The sequence below is a fragment of the Hyperoodon ampullatus genome, assembly GCF_949752795.1.
Source record: "Hyperoodon ampullatus genome assembly, chromosome: 2".
NCBI classification, from domain to species: Eukaryota; Metazoa; Chordata; class Mammalia; order Artiodactyla; family Ziphiidae; genus Hyperoodon; species Hyperoodon ampullatus.
This window is the reverse complement of record NC_136915.1, coordinates 2,375,883-2,396,359: the sequence shown is the minus strand read 5'-3', so window position 1 is coordinate 2,396,359 and position 20,477 is coordinate 2,375,883. Positions and strand designations below refer to the sequence as shown.

Genomic DNA, 20,477 nt, shown 5'->3' with positions numbered 1-20,477 from the left:
GGCTGTGAGCTGGAAGGGACACGGCCCCCCTCTTGAGGCCGGGGGATTTCTGAGATGCTAGGTGTTCGGCACGTTCCTCGCGCTGTGTGCTGTGGGGACCAACCATCCAGCGAAGCCACGCTCTCCTCCGTGGTGCAGCGTTACCTGGTGCAGCTGCCCTGCCGGAGCTACGCTGCCACTCCCCCCGTCTCAAGGAGTGCCTGGTGACACATTCTTGCCAGTGGGCTCCGGAGAGGAATGTGGGCCTGCTTGTCTGCTGCCCCTTCCTGTCACCAGCTGCTGGCAGAGGACACCAAGGCCGGGGACTAGGAGAGCATCCAAGAGGGAGCCTGGTCCCCGGGTGACAGGCACAGGAGGAGAGCTGCCTGCAGTTCCGGAGGGCTGTGCTGGGTTTCCACGAGTGAGCAGCGGTCCTACTGTTGCTGCGCTAGCAAACACTTCTGGTTTAGTTACAACAGCCGTTAGACTTCCCTTCCCCTAAAATGTCCTGTGAACCACGGAAGTTTCTTACATAACATCATTTGGGGGCAAAATATAGTTGAAGTGCCCTGTAAGGTTTCCCACTGTCCTTGATGGACCCAAAGTGCCGCCTGGAAGCACCTATCCCCACAGTCACTCTCTGCTTCAATGTGGTCATTGTCCCATCAGCAGCTGTGACCTTCCCCTGCTCTGAATCATTCTGTGATTTATTGGTCAACAAACTACTTTGATAACATGACGATGTTGCTTCTAAGGCCTTTTGGCAGCATCCAGGGAGAGTAATTTACAACCTGAGATTCTGCAGGAATGACTTAATCACGGCACTCAGATTACTGGGGGTCAAGCTGCATCAGATTTCAGGGGATTCTGTCTTTCCCCTCCACTGGCTCCCAAGAGAAGCATCAACCTGAATCACAGCCCACCTGCAGGACAGATGCGTCGGCATGTTCCCACCAAAATGCGAAATGTAAACCTCACTCCTGGATGCCTGAGCCCCGCTGGCTTGCGGTCTGCATGGAACCTGGAGAGGTTCCTCCCCAGCCGCCCAGGTTGCTGAGCTAAACCACAGAAAGCTTCCCACGTGTTCCAGGCCTTTTTCTAACTGATGACGGACAGTGTGGTGGGCCATCATCCCACCCACCCGCCTCCCCGGCGCCAGCTGGCTCCACTAAGTTGCAGCTCTGTGGTTTCCAGTGGCAACTGGAGGATCACGTTGAGTGCAGGGAACGCCCGGTGGAACCTGCTGGGCGTTGAAGGTGGCCAGGGTGGGCAAGTCCATGTCCCTGATGGTTACTCCCGAGAGTGAGACATTACCAAAAGAAAACACCAGGTGTCCCCGTAAAGAGGCGGCTGGGACCAGGGCGGTGCATCTGGGGAACCTGTTCTGTGCTCACACGTGCAAGGACAGCGCAAAGAAAACACTTCGTGAGGCCAGCCCAGGGTGACATGAGCAAGACAGATGGAATGCAGATCAGGCCCAGGGGACGAAATAAAGTTTCAAAAAGCGTATTAAAACGCGTGTTAAAATTGCTCTAATTGGGAGTACTCCGAGGATGTGTTCTGCCAGCATTTAAAATGAACACCCGACCCGCAGGCCAGGCCATGTGACACATGCCGATTTTTAGAAACACTCTACGTGAATCTTCACAAAATGACCTACCGGTGCCAGAGCAGTAGGGGTGTGAGGTGCGTCCTGCAAGCATTCCTGCGACTCTGTCGACTGCCATGGACCGCTCATCCCGCTTCCTTGCGCACGTCTGTGCAGGGGACCTAGGACCGGCCTCAGGCACGACAGTTCTCAGAGCTCACGGGACTCAGGGAAAGCTGTTGCACTCTTGGTCACCCCGATTAAAATTAGCAGAGGGAAAAGGCGCACGGGGCCAAGTCCAGGAGAGACCGGCACAAGCTTCCGGACACCTCTCCCGGCAGTCGCACCGAGGCGGCACGATGTGGGCAGCAGAAGCCCTGACCAGTCGGCTCTTGGGGAGGCCCGGTGCCCAGGCAGCCCTGCACAGCCAGAGGCAGGGGGCGGGGGAAGGAAGGGGTCCTTATGACAACTCTGCTGAGTTGCCCTCCAGAAACATGTCACGAAGAGGTTGTAACAGGCGCACTCCAGCAGCAGAGAGCAGGCAGCCCTGCCCTGGACAGGCAGCCGTGGAGCTGGAGGGACGGGGTGGGGGCCACCGGGCCTGGTCCAGCCTCCTTACTGCACAGATGGGACCCACCACGCTCTGGGGCGTCCAGCCTCTCCCACATCCCCACTTCCCATCAGACTAGATCAGTGCCATGAACTGAAACAGCACTCTTCAAATCCCACACTGAACTGGCACCTTCTAAAATGTGTGTATATTTCAGTGACGAAGATAGAATGATTTGGGTCAGCTTCCTAAAAGTCAATTGACTCATTTTTTCCCTCATTTTCGTTATTCTCAATGAGGGCAAACTTTTTTGACGTGTCTATTTTTAAAAAATCTTTATTGCTTTTGTGATTATACAGTACATGTAAAAATTCAAGTATTACAAAATGTGACTTTAAAAAGTAAGTTTAAAAAAATTATGAAATAAATGCTCATTTCAAAACTTCAAGTATTACAAAATGCATGATTTAGAAAATTAGTCCTTTGTGATCCAGTCACCCCACCCCCTCCCCCCAGGTTTCCTGCTCTTCACATGCAGTGACGGTCTCTGCATGACCGGCACGTACGTGTGATACACACCCGTGTCACACTGGGCATGGCCGAGCCACCTGCCTGCCTCGTGCACTTAACAGCCAGCTTCCCACGTCTCACATAAATGCCTGAAACTGTTACAGAGCTGTGCATTATGTAGATGTGTCAGGTTGAATCATGAAATTAATGCTATCTATCTGACCATTTTGGACCCATAAAAACAGCAATTTCCTATGGTTCAGCGAATGCTACAAGCAGCGCTACGGACGTTTGGAGGGTCTCCCACTTTCTGCAGTTAGAAATAATACAGCAGTGAATATCCTTGTATTTTACCCCAAAAGGGTCACGACTCTTTCGAGCATTTAGAAGAGACCAGAGGACGGAGCACCGCGTTTGCCTGGGGCGTGGAGGCCCAGTGGAGCTCATACAAGTTCCCTGAAGCCCGAGTGGCCAGGCGAAGAGGGGAGCCGCCTGGCTGGGGACACTGCACGCACACATGGGTGAAGCCGGAGGGAGGCCACTCCTGACCCCGGGTGTCCCGGGAGCCACCAGAATTGTCTTCTGGCAGCTGGGCTTGCAGAGGTCAGAAGAAAGCTTCAGAAATGTGCTCAAACCAGAATCTGTAGGAAGATTTTTTTCAAGTGTTTTCCGGGAATATTGGAGTGGCAAAAAAAACCCAGAAAAAGTAGCACCTGTTGGAAGGATGCATGTGCTGTCCGGCCTGCATCACAGGCGCTGGCGAGCCCGTCGCTTCCTCCGGGGCACCGCTGGGGCTCGGTAGATCCTGCTGGGGTCGCAGTGGAGTTTGTGGGTGGTCTTCTTGTGGCAGGCGATGTGGACTAACTTGAGGTTCTCAGAGGTGAACAGCAGGCGGTAGAAGTACTCCCAGTCCACTTCTCTCCCCTCGGCGTCGTGGACGGCCGCGGCCAGCGTGGGGACGACCGTGCGCTTCTTTTCTATCCTGCAAAGCAAGGTTAGAGACGTCGTCTCTGCTGTCACAATTTGTCACAATCCCCCAGGCACCTGCCAGGTCTCGTTTTCTGTCAAACCACAGAGATGGTGGAATGTGGTGTCTGCTCGGCTGAGACATCCATCCAGGTTTGGCTGCTTCCAGGAGAGACAGGTGGAGATGGTTAAACTCGGCAGAGGAACTGCACTCAGGCCGTCCCAGACAGAGCAGGGCGGGCGCTGAAAGGGGCTCACCCTGTGGCCATCGAACGAGCACTGGGGACATCCCTCCACAGGCTGGCGGGGGTGCCATCGCCGCATGCGGCCACGCCCGCCGGGCCAGCCAGCCTGGCAGAGCCTGATGCCGGCCACCGGGGCTTCTCACGTTTTACAAGTAGATGGAGGACTTCCTGGCAGTCCGGTGGTTAGGACTCAGCACTTTCACTGCTGAGGGTGCGAGTTCAATCCCTGGTCAGGGAACTAAGATCCCACAAACTGCGCAGCACAGCCAAATTAAAAAAATAAGTAAATAAAAGTAGGTAGTGCGTATTTTTTTAAATACTGAAAAGTACACAGAGAAAAATGAGAGCCAACCGTAGTCCCATCACACTCACTCACCAACAACTTGGCTTCCTTGGTTCACACTTTAGCTGTGTGCAGAGTTACCAAAAAATTACATGACACTGTATGAACATTTTTAAATAGAATCTTACAAATAAAGCTACAGTCACCTCCAACTACAGCCTTCGCTCTCATTTCCCGCCTTCCCTTCCCAGAGACGATCACTATTAAGGGTCTGACATTTGTCTTTCCAAATGTCATCCTGTACTTTCATATGCATGTGTGTGTCCACTTAAAACAATCGTGATGTTACCTTTGTGTAAACTGCTTTCACTTATAAGCAACAGTTCAAAAGACCTCGCTAAGTAACCAGCCTAGAAGCTTGTAAACTTGACAAGATGGAACTGGAAACAGCACAGCTCGGGGGGCTGGCGGCAACTAAACCGGCACATAGAATCCTGTCCCCCATGACACAGAAAAGGTGAGTAACAATAAATAAGTATCTGAGAGTAAAAGAAAGAAGGCGGATCCCCTCTGCAGACACAGAAACCAATGCTGGACCACAGGACTGAGCTACACTCCACATTGCAACAGGGTTCCGGTCCTGATGGAGGCCCCAGGGGCCCTCAAGAGCCAGGAGGGGTGGGCCGAGATTCCCACCCCAGCCATTAGGGGAGGAACAGGTGCTTCTGGGGGTCCAGGGCTTTAGGAGGGGAAGGAAAAGCCTCTGCATCAATTACCAACTGCTGCATAACCAGCCCCCCAAAACCTAGCGGTTCTGTGGGTTGGCCTGGCCCAGTCACGGGGCTGCACTCTGCTGGGGGGTTGGCCAGGGGCTGGCCCTTCTCCCCGCGGGGTCTTTCATCCTCCAGGAGGCCAAGTCAGGCTCCCCGGCGTGGTGAATGTGCAAGCCCTTGCCAGGCACCCCCGGGTTCCCTTCTGCTTGATGCAGTGGGGGGACAAGGTAAGGACACCCGGCAGGTGCTGGTCACAGGGCACCACTAGTGTGACCATCCTCCAGTCACCTGGAAACCCAGGACCCTCAGCCCACCTCTCACACGTCCAACTTTAGGCTGCACGCGGCAGGGAACCTGTGAGCAAGGAAGGCCCGCTGAAAGCCCCGGGCACCTGGTGGAAACATGCAGAACCGCTCGGTGGGGACACACGGGCCGTCTGCAGACACCTCCCACGGAGGACGAACTCACGGCCCAGACACACACAAAGCACAAGGAATGCACTGCAATGCACAGGAGGATGCAGCCAACGGCGCCGCCCCCAGAACCCCCAGGGATCTTAACACAGACCACTCCCTCTGCCGCCAACTGCAGAGCTCAGGGCCCCGAGACCACCCTCAGGGTCCACAGTTCGCTGAAAGGCCCTGAGAGCCTTCACACTTACGGTTTACAGCCACGAAAGCATGCAAATTAAAATCATCCAAGGTTAGGGACACAGAGGGTGGGGAGTCCAGGGCAGCTGCGGCCGTCCTCTCCCCAGGGAGTCAGGGACAGTGCTCCCAGCAGTGGGGGTGACAACACACATGGAGAATCAGCAGACAGGGTCGCTCCCTGAGCCTCGGCATCCAGAGTCTTTACTGGGGCTCTGCCATGTGGGCACAGCTGACTACCCACAGGCTGACCTCATCCCCAGCACCCCCAGAGGGCAAGCTGAAACCACATCACCCAAACCCCCCACCTTGGTCACACTGTTAGGCTGTCCAGTGACCCCCGGCCCCAGGGAAACAGAGACACTAGCAGGCAGGACACTCCGAGGGCTCAGAGGTGACCTCCCAGGGGTCAGGGGCAAAGGCCAGACCTCTCTTTGCACACAACCATAAAATAAGTGTATTTAAAATGAAAATGAAATAAAAATGAAAGCAGACTGGCATGAAGAGGCGTGTTTTTTAAAAATAACCCAAAAGCACTTGTAGAAAGGAAATACGTACTCAATGCTGAATGCACAGACTGAAAGCATCAGAGCTGAAGAGAGAATGCATGAACTGAACGTATAGGAAGCGTATTAGCTCGGAGCACCGTAACAAAATGCCATAGACTGGGCGGCTTAAACAACAGAAATCAGTTTTCTCACCATTCTGGAGGCTGGGATTCTGAGATCAGAGGGCCAGCGCGGTTGGATTCGGGTGAGAAGTGTCTTCCCGGCTCGCAGACGGCCGCCCCCTCGCTGCGTCCTCACGTGGTGGAGAGCAAGCCCTCTCTTCTTACGAGACCACGGTCCTATCAGATCAGCCCTATCAGATCCTCCCTTCCAACCTCATTTACCCTTAATCACCTCCTGAAGAGCCTATCCCCACACACAGTCACCCTGGGGTTAGGGCCTCAGCACATGAATTTGGGGGACACCATGCAGCCCGTGGCAGGAAGTCCCCGGGAACGGGAATGTGTAACAGCAGACGCAGCACAACAAGGAGGACAAGAGGAGCCGGTCCAGGTGTGGGAGGGGGAGTCCGAGGACCAGCGCTGAGGAGCTTCCCAAATTCAAAGCCAGACACGTCTTCAGAGCAGAGACTACGAGTCCCGGTCAGCATTTAAATCAGAGATCTGTACTAGATACACATCCTTTTCAAAGAGAAAGGGAAAGTCTCAAGCTGCCACAGAAAAGGCAGAGGACACTGACGGCAGCCTTGTGAACAGACGCCGGAAGATGAGGCGTCGTGTCTCCAAAGCACTGCGGGCCGAGTGGCCGCCGGCCTGGAGTCACGTCAGCTCAGCGAGCGCTCAGGCCCTTTCTACGACCCCCTGACCCTCATCGGCGACAGGGAGTGCGCCTGAGTGCCATGTGATCTGTGGGTGAGCGTAATCGAGGACCGACCCCGGGAACACGCCCAGGCTTTGTGCAGGGCTCACGGTGAGCAGAGGGGGTGACACCGAGGCGACTCCACGGGGCCTGGGGGTAAGGGGGATGTGATTCTGCTTCCGACGTGCTTCCCTCAGGGGCCCCACTGAGGCAACACAGGCAGACATCTACTTCCCAAACCACCGAAGGGGGGGGTGATGGGCAAGGGAAAAGGAAAACTCGGTGAAACCCACAGAAAGCACAAAGGAGACCCAAAAGGGAAGGACCGGAACGGTGACTGGGAACCCAGAAGAGAGGGCTAAAGAAGTCCAAACACATTTCCTATTTATTCAACCAACACTGTGTGAATGGCCACAGTGGCCAGACGCTGTCCCGGCAGCAGAAGGACGCTGGGGACGTGCCAACACCACTGACGTGGCAGAGCCCGATGCTGACGGGGAGCACGGCCGTCACCACACAGGCAGAGGACGGCAGCCGTCAGCTCTGACGGGACCATCTCGGACCCCATGGGAACAAGAGCAATAACACGGCCAGTGGGACACTCACCCAAACCTGGAGACACGCAAAGTCGACAAGAAAGGGGCGGAAAGCCGGCAGAGCGGCTTAAATCCAGCCATGCAAATCTGAGGCCACGTGGGTCTGAGGCCACTCGCACTCACACCCCCGCCACTGAGGCTCAGAGGAGGCGTGAGTGACCACAGCAGCGAGCGGGCACCAAGAGGGGCCACTAGGAATCCGGCAGCAACTGAAAACAAATGCCCACTTCTAACCAGTTCACGGAGCAGCGATAAAATCACGATGGAAATGACAGAATCCTTACACCTGAATAACGATAAAAATTACCGAACTCAAAGGTGGTAGCTAAAGCTGAACCTGATAGCCTGAAATGTACATGTTAGAAAACAGGAGAGATGCAAATTAACTAATAAGCAAGAAAAAACCCAAAAAAGTAAAACGAAGGGATAAAAAATAAAAGCCAAATGAATGAAGTTAAGGAAAAGGCTGAGGATGGTTTTGAAAGGAGGGAGGGAAGCGCTGGTCCCAGACAGGAAGACCTCTCACAACACCGGGTGCTGGAGGAGGTGCCCTTAGCCCTTGGGGAACAGGACCCCTGCCCCGCCGCCCAGCCCACACACCCGGAACTCAGGCGCGGAACATCCTCCCAGGACAGGCTGCGCCCCGTACGTGCACCCCTAAGCCTGCACATGCGTGGTGCAGCCCTTGTGGTGTGAGGGGGTCCGAGGGGTGAGAGAAGAGGGCAGGCTGCGGACTGCAGGCCACTGCAGCCACGTCCCGGAGCCCTGAGAAGTCCGCCGACTGGGACCAGGAACCTGGCCTGGGCCGTGGCGACACGGTCCAGGGGGGAGGACAGCACGTGCTATACTGAGAGCTTGTTACTCTTTAGTGTTTAACTATTTAAACACGTGGCTTGTGGCTTCAGCCCCACCAGAGTCGGGGTGGGCCTGTGGCCATGTCTCAGGGAAACAATCAGACCAGTGTTTTCAAACCCCTGCTGCCTGCTGTCAAAACTGCATTTTAAATTAAAAGCCAGTACGTGTATCTATGTGGACGTATGTGTATTTAAAAGAAGAGCGGCAATGTAACTGGCACGTTTCAGGAGACATGACTCAGGGTCTGGCGTGCACGCTGCTGCTTCATCCGTGTTGTCTTCTAGGCCGGCCTGTTTCCCTCGTCAGATGCTGGCGGTGGCCCCTAGTGGGCCGTGAAAAGACAGGAGCAGACAGATGGCCTGGAGCCCCGAGATCATCTTGGGGTGCTCCAGGCAGGTCAGAAACAGCACAGCCAACCAGAAGAGAAAAACTAGGATATCTTCATGATACAGGAAGGGAAGGATTTCACGCAAAAAAGAAGAGACATATCTCAGTACACTGGAATTTAAACCCGTCACGATCAAAGACATCCCAGAAGCGAAAGCCCAACTGTAAAAACATACCTGTAACACAAAGAGCCACCAAAGAATCAGTAACCAGGACGTGTAAAGAATTCCTACAAATTAATTAGAAAACCAAAGCCCAGTAAAACATGAGCAGAGGAAGCAAGAGCCACTTCACAGGACACAAGTGGCCAATAAACACACGGACATTCAACCTTCCTAGTAATCAGGCAAATGAACTGCAACAGGAGAATCTGTTTCTCGCCCATCCGACTGGGAGAACACAAAAAGAGTACTGATACCAAGAGGTGGTGAAGCCTGGGGCGCGTGAACTCACAGCCGGTGAGGGTGTCGGTGGGACCACGCTGGAGAGCAACCCGGCAACACGCAGGAGGGGAGACAGGGGATGTTAGGAGCCAGCACCCCACGCAGGCAAAAATCCACGTGTAACTTTACAGGAGGCCCTCTGCGTGCAGGGTTCCTTTGTATCCACGGCTCAGTATCCACAGAGTCAACCGATGTGGATGGAGCAGTACTCTAGTATTTCCTACTGAAAACTCCACGTGTAAGTGGACCCATGCAGTTCAAACCCCAAGTTGTTCAGGGGTCAGCAAGAAAAGCATCTTAGTTAAAATAATAAAATTTTCCATTTCTGCCCTTTTTTTAGAATGAGCTAATACATAAAATGCTCCTGCCGGCCAAGACTTGCTCACCCTGGTTGAAGCAGGAAACTCCCTACACGTCACAATGCAGAGCTCCCGCTCCCTGGGGAGGCAGTGACCCCATACAGCTGCGCCTGTGCCACGACGACCGGGCCCGCGGCTGCCGACCACTGACTCCGCCCACAGGTGGGGCGCTGGTGGTGGGAGGGGACGCACAGGGTCACACAGGTGCGGACGGGGATCCGAGCCCACCGCACTGAGTGACACCCGCCACGCGGCCCAGGAGCGTCAGCACCGCACGATCCCGGCAACCCCTTCCACGCCACACGCTCATGACGTCCGTGGGTCCGTGACACGTGTGCTGGGCACGTGGCGCACCAGGCAGCCCGCCAGCCACGGAGGCCGGGCAGGGCCAGGTCGCAGGTGCACTCCGGGTCTGTGGTTGTGGCCTTCAGCCCCACGCACTCACACGTGGTCCAGGTTCCAGGTGCTAAAGAGGACGCGGCTCTCCCTGTTACTGTAGGGGTTGATGGAGTGTCTGGAAGCACAGTCGTCCACGTCAAAGGGACCCTGGGCCGAAAGAGAGAAGGTAAAGGCCACGAAGCCAAGGAGCATCTCACTGCCACTCCACCCGCGACGGAGGCACCCCTCGGCGGGGGTCAGTCCCCTATAAAGAGCCTCTGTTCAGGAGGTAAAGCATCCTGCCCTGGAACGGCACCCCATTCCCTCACGACCCTGGGGTGATGCTCTGCGTCTGTGAAGGGGACAAGTGAGCCTATTGGCCGTTTGGGGCGCCAGCTTCCCCACGCGGCTCCCATCACATGACTGCTTCCCTCCTGTCTCCTCCTCGGCTTCCCGGCATTTCCCTGAGACCCTGCACAGGCTGGGCCTCGGAGACGTGTGAAAACATCTCCTCCTCCCTGAAGCCCCCAGCCCCCCTCCGGCCCCGAGGGCCCTCTCAGCCGCCCTGAGGGAAGCCTACAGCCCGACTTGCTTAGAGGCCTTTGACCCAGAGCCTGCCCAGGCCGGGGTGAAGGGTCTGGTCTCTGTCCCCATCACACACACCGCCAGGCTCCAGTCACACTCCCCCAGGAGGGATAGGTCAGTTGTGTGTGAGGTGTGACGTGAAGCCAGCTGGGAAGGAGCAGCGTTTGGATGCTCAGGGCCCGTCACGTTTGGGAGGGGCTGCCTGGTGGGCGCAGAGGCACGGGGGCCTGTGCGAGGGAGGCCGCGCCCACCCCTGCCCACTCTGGGCCCAGCGCCAGCGGCAGGAGGGGATTTTACTGGAAGTGCAACGTACAGCTTGCAAAGAGCAAGATGTGCCCTTAGCTGTCTCCACAGCTCAGAATGCTGCTTCCAGCTGATGCCACCCACCGCGGTGCCAAGCTCAGCCAGAGCCCGAAATGTCACGTCCAGCCACCACCCTGAAATCCGGATGCTCTCTCATCCAGGCTTTCCCAGGGGAGCAAAACACACATCAGCCACCCAAACGAATGCCATCCCTCCTCTCACACCAGGGTGGGGTCTCGGCTCATGAGCAGGTGTGTCCTGCCGCCCGCGCCCCCCAAAGCGGTTCTCAAGTGAAGGCCCTGAACCAGCATCACTGGGGAACGTGTCAGAAACGCAGGCTCTCAGGCCTCACCAGAGCTGCTGGAACAGAAGCCCCGGGAGGGGCCCAGGGGGCTCACGAGCCCTGCAGGGGGTTCTGACACCACTGACGTCTGGGAGCCACTGGCTGAGACCCTCCCTCACCCCACGTGAGCTGACACCCGAGGGCTGCCCCAGCTCACCAGGCCTTGGCCGGGGTGGCCCAGGGCACAGGCTCGTGGCTCACCTGGCAGGAGAACCAGCCTTCAGGCGTGCAGAGCCGGCGGCTGGCCTTCGCCCCCCTGTCGAAGTAGCTGCTGTTGTACCGGGCGGCCTGGAGCTTCTGGCACATGGCAGCCACGACCCGCAGGTACTCCTCCCGAGCCTCCGTCGTAACCAGGGAGGCGCCAGACGTCACCTAGAAGAGGCAGGGGCATCGCTGAACGCTGGCCATGTGCCCGAAAACCCACCGCTGCCGGGGTCCTGGTCCACCAACGCCACAGCCCTCAGAGCCCCCGCCCCCTGGGGTCCCAGCGTGGCCCCAAGGTCGGGGGTCCGCTGGGGTTCCAGCACAGCCCTGAGGTCGGGGGTCTGGCCTCCGCCCCCTGGGGTCCCAGCATGGCCCTGAGGTCTGGGGGTCTGAGCTCACACCGACTGTGCCTGTCTGACCCTGGGAAATTTCTCTGGGCCCATGAGATGGAGCTTTGGTCACAATCAGATAAGAACTCAAGCTCCAGGCATCCTGGCTGCCCTGTCTCCCAAGCACTCCCCACTGCTTTGCAGCAAGAAACCCGAGAGGAAGTGTGCAGGTGAGGAGTGACCAGCGCACTGCCGCCCACTGGGGCGCAGGTGGAGAGTCGCACCCATGGGCACAGCTGGGCCCAAACTGAGCGCTGGGCAGAAGCGAGGAGACCGCCTGGCCCAGTGGGAGTGACCGCAGGGCAGCAGATGGGTCATCACGGGACAGGGGGCTGCACCCAGCAGGGGCTGGGAATGATGCCCTGGAGACGCCCGCCAGCCAGTGCAGGGAGCGCGTCCTCGGCAACAGAAGGAGCCCGAGGGTGGCCGCTTTCAGGCAGAGATGGGGGGCAGGGGGAGAGGGGGAGCTGGACCAGGCCCCAGGACCTCAGACACTCCAGTCCTGAGGTTTCCTTCTGTGTAACGGGATCTCAACGGAGCGCGTGTGGGCAGTTCTGCAGCAGCGACGTGCGGCCAGGTGCAGGTGAGGGGTGGGGGAGTGTCTGCAAAGGACGAACAAGATGCCCCACGGCTGATGTCCGGCCACGCAGCACAGGGGCAACAACGCCCGCGGGCCTCTGCGGGGAGTGCCCAGCCCACCCCCGGGCCCCAGCGCTGGTTCTCTGAGGAGCTGGCACAGAGGGCCGAGCCTGAGGACCCCTGCGTGCCGCTGCCCCCAAACCCACCCCCTGCCGCCTGTCCTCCCACGAAGGGTGGAAGAGAGCCGCCCAGAACCCAGCCTCAGGGGCCAGTCAAGCACCCAGGTTATCCTCCAGAGAGGGGGCAACGCAGCCCCGAGGCACCAAAGGCACCAGCCCCCTCCGCGGCCTGCCCTGCTGCAGGTCATCTGTCAGCCGGGTCACCTCCCTGCTGAAAGGGAGCGGGACAGAGTGCACTGGGCCCGAGGACCCGTTTCTCGTCGGAAGTGAAGTGCGTCTCCTTCGGGAGCGTCTCGGCTCTCAACCTGTGTCAACCTGCTTCTCACGCCTCCCGGAGGGGAGCCCGGAGTCAGAGCCTGGACCCACCACGACTCGGAGCCCCTCCTGCTGCTTCTTGGAGGTCAGACAGCTGCGCCTCGCACAGACGGGAAAGTCAACGGCAGCGCTGGGGACAGTAGAGCAGCCTCCCCTCCCCACCCACCGTGTGGGCGTCCATCCAAGCTCACGGTGGACGGAGACGGCTACTTGGGATGAGTTCACGTCGAAACCGAACCGCCCGACAGATGAAGGCGTTCAAAGGTGGGTTCTACTCACAGCCCGTAGGGAGAGTTCCGCAGAGTGCAGGGAGGCCAAGCCTGCAACCCCGGACCCAGCTTGAGCTCTGACAAGTGGAAGCCAGATGTCGGCCATGCTGGGGGCTCCCCGGGCAAGTGGCCCATCCATTGCTGGCTCACGTCCACCTGCACCCAGACTGGCATCCACAGCAGCACCTGCCCCTGAACCTGCACCCACGCCAGCCTGTGCGCTCCTCCAACATCCACGCTGGCCCTCGAGCAGAGTCCCAACAGCAGAGCCCGCTTCCTAAACCCGCCTGGTACACCCAGCATCAGTGCGGACCTACCTCCCTCAGGTAGCTCCGGATCCGGCTCTCACAGCTGTATCTCAGGTAGCCAGACTTGTTCCTAAACCGGGACTCCAAACCTGCCGGAAGGAGAGACAAGACGCCTGGAGCCCAGGGCCCGTGCTCTCCCAGGAGGGGCGGAAGGCGAGGCCGTTTTGCTCGGCTCCATCTAGCAATGTTCTAATAGGGATCTGCACGCTATCCCTGGATTTTGTTCATTTGTGGAGAAGTCTGGTCCACCAGCACGGAGCATCTCAAAGGCCACCGAGGGGCTCCTGCCTGGTGGCACCTCGAAGCCCCTTTCCCAAGAGGGCTGCAGTCGCTCAGGGCTCCCTCCGCCTGGCTTGAGAGGCCAGTGGAAAAGGTGGGAGCAGCCCAGGTGAATGGATAAAGAAGATGTGGTCTGCCCAGGTGATGGAATAGCACGCAGCCTCAAAGAGAAAGGGAATCCTGACACCTGCTTCCACATGGATGAACCACGGAGACATTAAATGCTGCGTGAAGTAAGCCAGATGCCTGATCCCACTCGCACGAGGCCCCTGGAGGAGTCAGAGTCACAGGGACAGGAAGAAGGCTGGGGGCCGGGGCGGGGGAGGGGTGGGGAGCGATGTGCAATGTGGGCAGAGCTTCAGTTTGGGAAGATGAAAACGTCTGAGGACAGATGGTGGTGACGCTGCACAACAGCGGGAAGATATTTAATGCCAGCGAACTATATGCCTGAAAACGGTAAAGATGGTGAATTTTATCTTATGCCTACTTGACCACAATTGAAAATTAAATAAAAATAAAACGGCCAGTCCCAGGGCTGCCTGGCCCCTGGCCCTGCGCTTGGGGAGCCCCTGGGTCTGGGAACCAACACAGATCCCGTGTCCCAGCAAGCTGGCCCGGAGGAAGCCCTCCCCACCCGCCCCCTCCAGGCCCGAATCCGTGAGGCACCTTCGAACCACGGCGCGTCCTCGGCCCTGGTCTCGGCCGCGATGTTCTCGCTGACGGTGCCCAGCAGGTCGGCCAGGAGCTTCTGCCGCAGCGGGGCCTGCTCGCCCGAGAGCAGCTGCCGGGCGGCCCGGATGAGCTCTGCGTGCGGCTCCTGGAACACGCTCAGGAAGCGGCTGATGTCACTCGCGTCTGCCACCGAAGGGAACAGAGAGGCCACCAGGCTTTGGAGCACTGCCTGGGGGAGACCACCTCCTCCCCCGGGACCAGCCAGACCCCTGCCCCGACAGTCACCAGCCCAGGGTCCCGGCCCTTGGGCCTGGCTGCCAGCGCCCGGCTGGTGTGAGGACAGACAGGGAGGACACGGGACGCGGTTTGGAAAACGAAAGCCACTCGAGCGAGCTGCCGCCCTTGCCCTCAGCCTTCCTTCCTCCAAGTGAAATCGCCTCGTCTTGGGACCTCCCTCGAGACCTCTCACACTCCAGGTTCGTCCCTTCACTGTCCTGCTGGCTCCCGGGGCCTTTCCGCTCACACCCGAAAGCAGCAAACCCTCCGAGCAGGCACTCGGGACCGAGGGCTTCACAGCGTCCTACAAACAGAAGTCCAGACGCATGCGAGGAACAGGCCCCACGGTCCCGAGGGTCATTCCAGGGATATGGGGCCACTCGGGGTCCAAACAGCAATCAGTGTGATCCACCCTCAACAGGCTAACCAAGAAGAGTCACATGATCATAGCAACTGGCGCAGAAAGACAGAGAAAATCTTCAAGACCTAGAGCTTCGTGAAAAGGTCTCAGACTGAACACCAAAGCCATACGCGTAGAAGGATAAAAGGGACAAGCTGGATTTCATCAAAGTTAAAAATTTTACTCCATGAAGGACGCGGTTAACAGAACGAAAAGACAAGCTGCAGGGACTTCCCTGGTGGCGCAGTGGTTAAGAATCCGCCTGCCAATGCAGGGGACACGGGCTCGAGCCCTGGTCCGGGAAGATCCCACATGCTGCGGAGCAACTAAGCCCGTGTGCCACAACTACTGAGCCTGTGCTCTAGAGCCCGCGAGCCACAACTACTGAGCCTGTGTGCCACAACTACTGAGCCCGTGCTCTAGAGCCCACACGCCACAACTACTGAGCCTGCGCTCTAGAGCCTGTGTGCCACAACTACTGAGCCTGCGCTCTAGAGCCCGCACACCACAACTACTGAGCCTGCACTCTAGAGCCCGCGTGCCACAACTACTGAGCCTGCGCTCTAGAGCCCGCACGCCACAACTACTGAGCCTGCGCTCTAGAGCCCACGTGCCACAACTACTGAGCCTGTGCTCTAGAGCCCGTGCACCACAACTACTGAGCCCGAGTGCCGCAACTACTGAAGCCCGCGCCCCTAGAGCCCGTGCTCCGCAACAAGAGAAGCCACCACAAGGAGAAGCCCGCACACCGCAACAAAGAGTAGCCCTCGCTCGCCACAACTAGAGAGAGCCCGCGCACAGCAACGAAGACCCAACACAGCCAAAAAAAATAAAATAAATAAATTTATTTTTAAAAAATCACATATACTCTTTGGCTCAGCAATTCTACTCCTCGGAATCTTTCTCACTGAAATAAAAGCATAATGGTCATAAGAACATACTTATAAAAAAAAAAGGACAAGCTGCAGACTGGGAGAAAATATCAGTGTCAACCACACATCTGACAAAGACTCATCCAGAATACATTAGGAAAAAACTCACAAAACTCAACCGTAAAAAACACCCATTAGACAATGGACAAAAGACACTTCACAAGAAGGTTTACAGATGGTAAATCAGCCCAGGAGAAGATGGTCAACACCATCCATCAGGAGGGAAATGCAAGTCCAGACACCATCGCACACCCACCAGAATGGCTAAAGTGAAAAGAGCAACAATGCCAAGAGCTGGAGAGGCCGCTCTCGTCCCTGCTGTGGAGATGAGATGGGACCGCAGCTCTGGCAAGCAGCGTGCAGTTCCTTTTCTTTTCTTTTTTAACAACTTTATTGAGACTTCATTCTCTAGAAGTACAAGGAGGAATGAGGCTTGCCAATGGGAGCGCACAGCAGACATGTCACCTTCACTGCTGACAGCAGAGTCCCAACCCAGGGGCGGGGCCACAGCTGCACAGCTCTCAGGCTTCTCTCTCTGCCCTTTCGGCAGAGGAGGTAGGACAACCTCGGTCCTCAGAGCTCCACTTGCTTCCCCAGGCACCAGAAACATCTCCTGAAATGGAAGCCCTTTTGCACAAGGGCCAGACGACCCTCCCAGGGAAAGGGCACACACCTGGCCACTGGCCTATGGCTCCAGAGTAGCACTTGTCATCCAGCACAGACTCCCCTAAAGAACCAACTCCAAAAGCACCTGCTCCAATAAGGCAGCCCCGACAGGAGCCTAAGGACGGTGTGTCCGCAAACCCGACAGAGACCAGACACTGAGCACAGCATCAGCCACCAGCCCATCCCTTAGAAAGTTGATCAAAGAAATGTTTACATATTGAGATACAGGGACGTTGTTCTGGCTTCTACATGAGTTAACTTGAATTTGATGCTAACTGAAACAGCCTTTTTGTGGCTGATCACACTGCACATCTGCTTTAATTATTAAAGAAAAGGGCGCATTGACCAGAAGTAAAGAACATCCATGTTAAAAATAAAAATTAAATGCCCCTCTTCCTGGGACACCAATGCTGGTTACTCCTTCGATCATAAGCTCCCTCCCAGATGCCAAGCCCATGCTGACTCACTGTGTACGTGCTGGTCTGGTTTTTTTTGAAACCTCGGAGAAATGCATCCCTGACTTGTTTAATGGTCTTTGTTCTGACAAGACATAAAACTGTGCTGAAAACCCTGCTTCTCTGGAGCAGTTTCTCAGAGTAACCTGGGAAGAGGGCTTCTGGGCTATAGTCCTCAGTGTGGCTCAAATAAAACTGTTCTATTCTTATTATTGATTGGTTATTGATTATTTTCCTCAACAAAGCCCAGCAGAACAGGACAGCCTCTCTCTCTGGCTCTGCCTTACCCGCAAAACTGGGCAGGCTCCCACCCCCCAAGCTCTCCCTTCTGCCCTTAGGGGTTACTAGGACACTTCAAATGCACGTAAATAAAACTAAAGGAATTTCTTAAAAAGACACTAGAACAACCAGCTGGACAACTGGCCTCCTGGTCAAGAGGATGGACAACACAGTCATCTGATTCTGCCTCCGGGGGCTTCCTCCTTCAGAGTCCAGAGTAAGGGGGACCCCTCCCTCCCGGGGCTGGCACCCTCAGGCAGGCTCTGCACCTCCAAAGCCACACCAGCTTCCCCACCAATCTCCAAGGTCCCCGCCACTTACAACCCTGCCAGGTCTGCCCCGCAGTGAGAAGCACGAGCTCCGAGTCATCGGGGACACTCCAGAAGTAATCTCCAGTCAGCTCCGTGCCATCCTCATAGAGACACAGGGTGGAGCCATGAACGGGGAGCTGGGAAGATGGGAGGGAGGGGAGAGCAGGGTGGAATGCTTACTTCCTGGATCTCGGGCGGCCCAGTCTTGGGGTGGCGACCTGAGGTCTTCCCATCTGCAACCCTCACGGAGAACAAGAAGGAACTACTACGCTGTAAAGAATCCCGCTCGAGATGCAGTCTGCATGTACAGAGCACGTCCAAACACGGGCACCTACTGTAGGTCGTTCTAAGACCTGGAAAGTCATAGAAATACATACACGGTGACAACCGCTTTGCAGGATTCACCACTCGGACCCTTCAAACCGAGCTCCTCCAGGGCACTTCAAAATCCAAGCCTGTTTCCAAAAATGACCCTTGACTGCTTGCACTAAGCCTGTAAACACATCCGCATCAATGAGGCTCATTGCCTGACAGGTGCCAGGACATACCGCCTACCGCTCGGGTTTCTCCCTGGGCACCAATTAGTTAAGGAGAAATCTTTACTGAGCAGGACCCACCGCCTCTGTCCACGGAAGAGTGATCAGCACATGGGACTCTTAACTTGCTGAGGTTTCGTCCTCTGTGGCTCGACACCAATCAGTTTTATGAATTTTTAATAGCAACTCCTCCCCTCCCCCCCGCACCCCACACATGCACACACACACCCAGCACTGGTCTAAGCCCAGTCACAGGAAATTAATTCAATAAGCGTAAGAACAATGGCTGAAATACCTAGAATATTCGAGCCAAAGGGCTTTGAGAGGCCTCTGAGCCCAACCCTTCATTTTACACCAGGGGAAACCAGGCAGGGAACGGCCTGTGCCCTGGAGCACTTGAGCCTACCAGCACTGGAACCAGGTCCCTGGGTCTCAGGCCAGAGCTGTTGTGATCCTCACAGTCAGAAGGGGGAAGTTTCCCAGGCCTCTCTACAAAGTCCCTCTGCTCTGACGGGGCCGAGGAGTTAGAGGAGGTTGGGGGCTTCTCCGCAGCACAGGAAATGGGAATTCCCTGGGGCCCAGAGGTCTCCCACACTCCCTGGTTTTGAGGCAAAAAAGCAGCACCTCCTATTCTCCCCAAATTTCTCCCAAGCGGGTGGGCTCCTGAGCGCTGGGGCAGAAGCTTCACTCAGGCCATCTGCTGAGATGCGGCACCAGGACCCAGAAGCCGGGAAGGACCCCAATTCCCCCGCCCCCCGACTGCAGCCCCCGCACCCGCAGAGGCTGGGCTAAGAGGGTTCCGGCGTAGCTAGACCGGGGTTTAAACACCGGCCGTTCCTCAGTGGCTATGGAACGTTGCTTAGTCGCTCGGTGCCTCAGTTTCCTCATCTTTGAAATGGGGGTGTTAGCGCCCGATTCACAGGGCGACAGGTGGACTCCACGACAGCCCACGTAAGGAGCCAGGATGGAGCCCGGGGTCGGGCACGTGGCCATCGGCAGTGGTCAGGCTCAGGCTTTCCGCCCTGGGGATATGGACAGTGCCCCCTCCCAGCGACTGTCAGGACTCGGGGACGCACTGCGGCTCGGTGCAGCCTGAGCTCGGCCAGTCCTGACAGTGCAGGACGACGGGGCAACATCTTCCCAGCTCAAAAAGAGTGCTCTGGGCAGGCGCGCTCAGTCAGACTCGCCCCACCCCTCCAGCCCACCCCCAACTCAACGCGGCCCGGGCCGCCCGCAAGCAGAGGCCCCCAGCCCATCGGCCTCCAGCTCCTCGGCCCAGGGAGCACCTGCAAGCGGCGGGCCCCCGCCCCCCGGACCCCGGGGCACCTGCAAGTGGAGGCACCCCTTCCGCAGCACTTCCTCGCAGCTCCTGCCCGCCACCCCAAATTTCTTCTGGTTGTGCAAGTCCCGCAGCTTGAACCTCTTGAGCTTCTGGAGCACCGCAGACATCCTCAGAGCCTCCGGCCCCGCGGGCGGCGCCTACGCGGCGGGCCGCGCCGTGGGTCCGCGCCTGAGAGTTTCCACGGAGGGGAATCAAGGCCCCGCGCGGCCCACCCCTGAAACTACACTACCCAGAAGGCCCGGGAAGCGGCGGCATGACCCCGCCTTGTGCGCAGGAGCCGTTCGCTGAAAACTACATTACCCAGAAGACCCAGGAAGAGGTGGTGCGACCCCGCTTTGTGCGCAGGCGCAGCGGGGCGGGGTCGCGCACGCGCGGAGGTCCGGGCGGGCAGGCCTGGTTGTCATGAGAGCGGCGGCAGCGGCCCGGGCGAGAAGCGCTGGCGGCCGGGGTTGTTCCTCGGCTGCCACCACCGCTGCGGCTTGGGGGTGCCGGCCGGCCCGGGTCGGCGGAGGAGGCGCCTCCTGAGTTACGCCGAGGCGCGGCGCTGCCGAGGGCCGGCGGAGAGCCCGGGTCGTGCGGACGTCCTGACAGGTACACGAGCGGGCCGGGGGCGTCGGGGCCTCCGGGGGCGCGGCCCGCGCGCTGCGTCACCGCCCCGGGCGGCCTGCGGCGCCAGCACTTGGTCCCCGCGTTTGGCGGCGGTGCGGGCTCAGCGACCCCGACTCGGTGCTGAGCTGGCTCTTCAACCTCGTCTGTTTCGGGGATTCGCAGGGGCACTTTCGAGTCTTGAGGTTGCTTGACCAAAAAACCATTTCAGTGTGTAACATTTAGGTTTTCCTAAGAAGGAAACTGGATACAAGTCTGTCTCCTAGTCTTGTAGCAAGATGTTCAGAAGTTGGTAAAGTGTTTCGATTTAACGTAGAGATTCA

General features: G+C 57.5%; 1 protein-coding gene across 1 annotated transcript; it reads right to left on the bottom strand.

Moving 5' to 3' along the window:
- Positions 1–3,131: 3,131 nt before the first annotated feature.
- Positions 3,132–19,655, bottom strand: DFFB (DNA fragmentation factor subunit beta; the record flags this gene model as incomplete). The annotated part of the gene is made up of 7 exons (XM_079697656.1): positions 3,132–3,609; positions 9,994–10,094; positions 11,359–11,529; positions 13,410–13,489; positions 14,346–14,534; positions 17,681–17,807; positions 19,533–19,655. 7 exons carry the CDS (start codon positions 19,653–19,655, stop codon positions 3,375–3,377), a joined length of 1,026 nt encoding a protein of 341 aa, XP_079553782.1. The 3' UTR covers positions 3,132–3,374.
- Between the last annotated feature and the right edge of the window lie 822 nt (positions 19,656–20,477).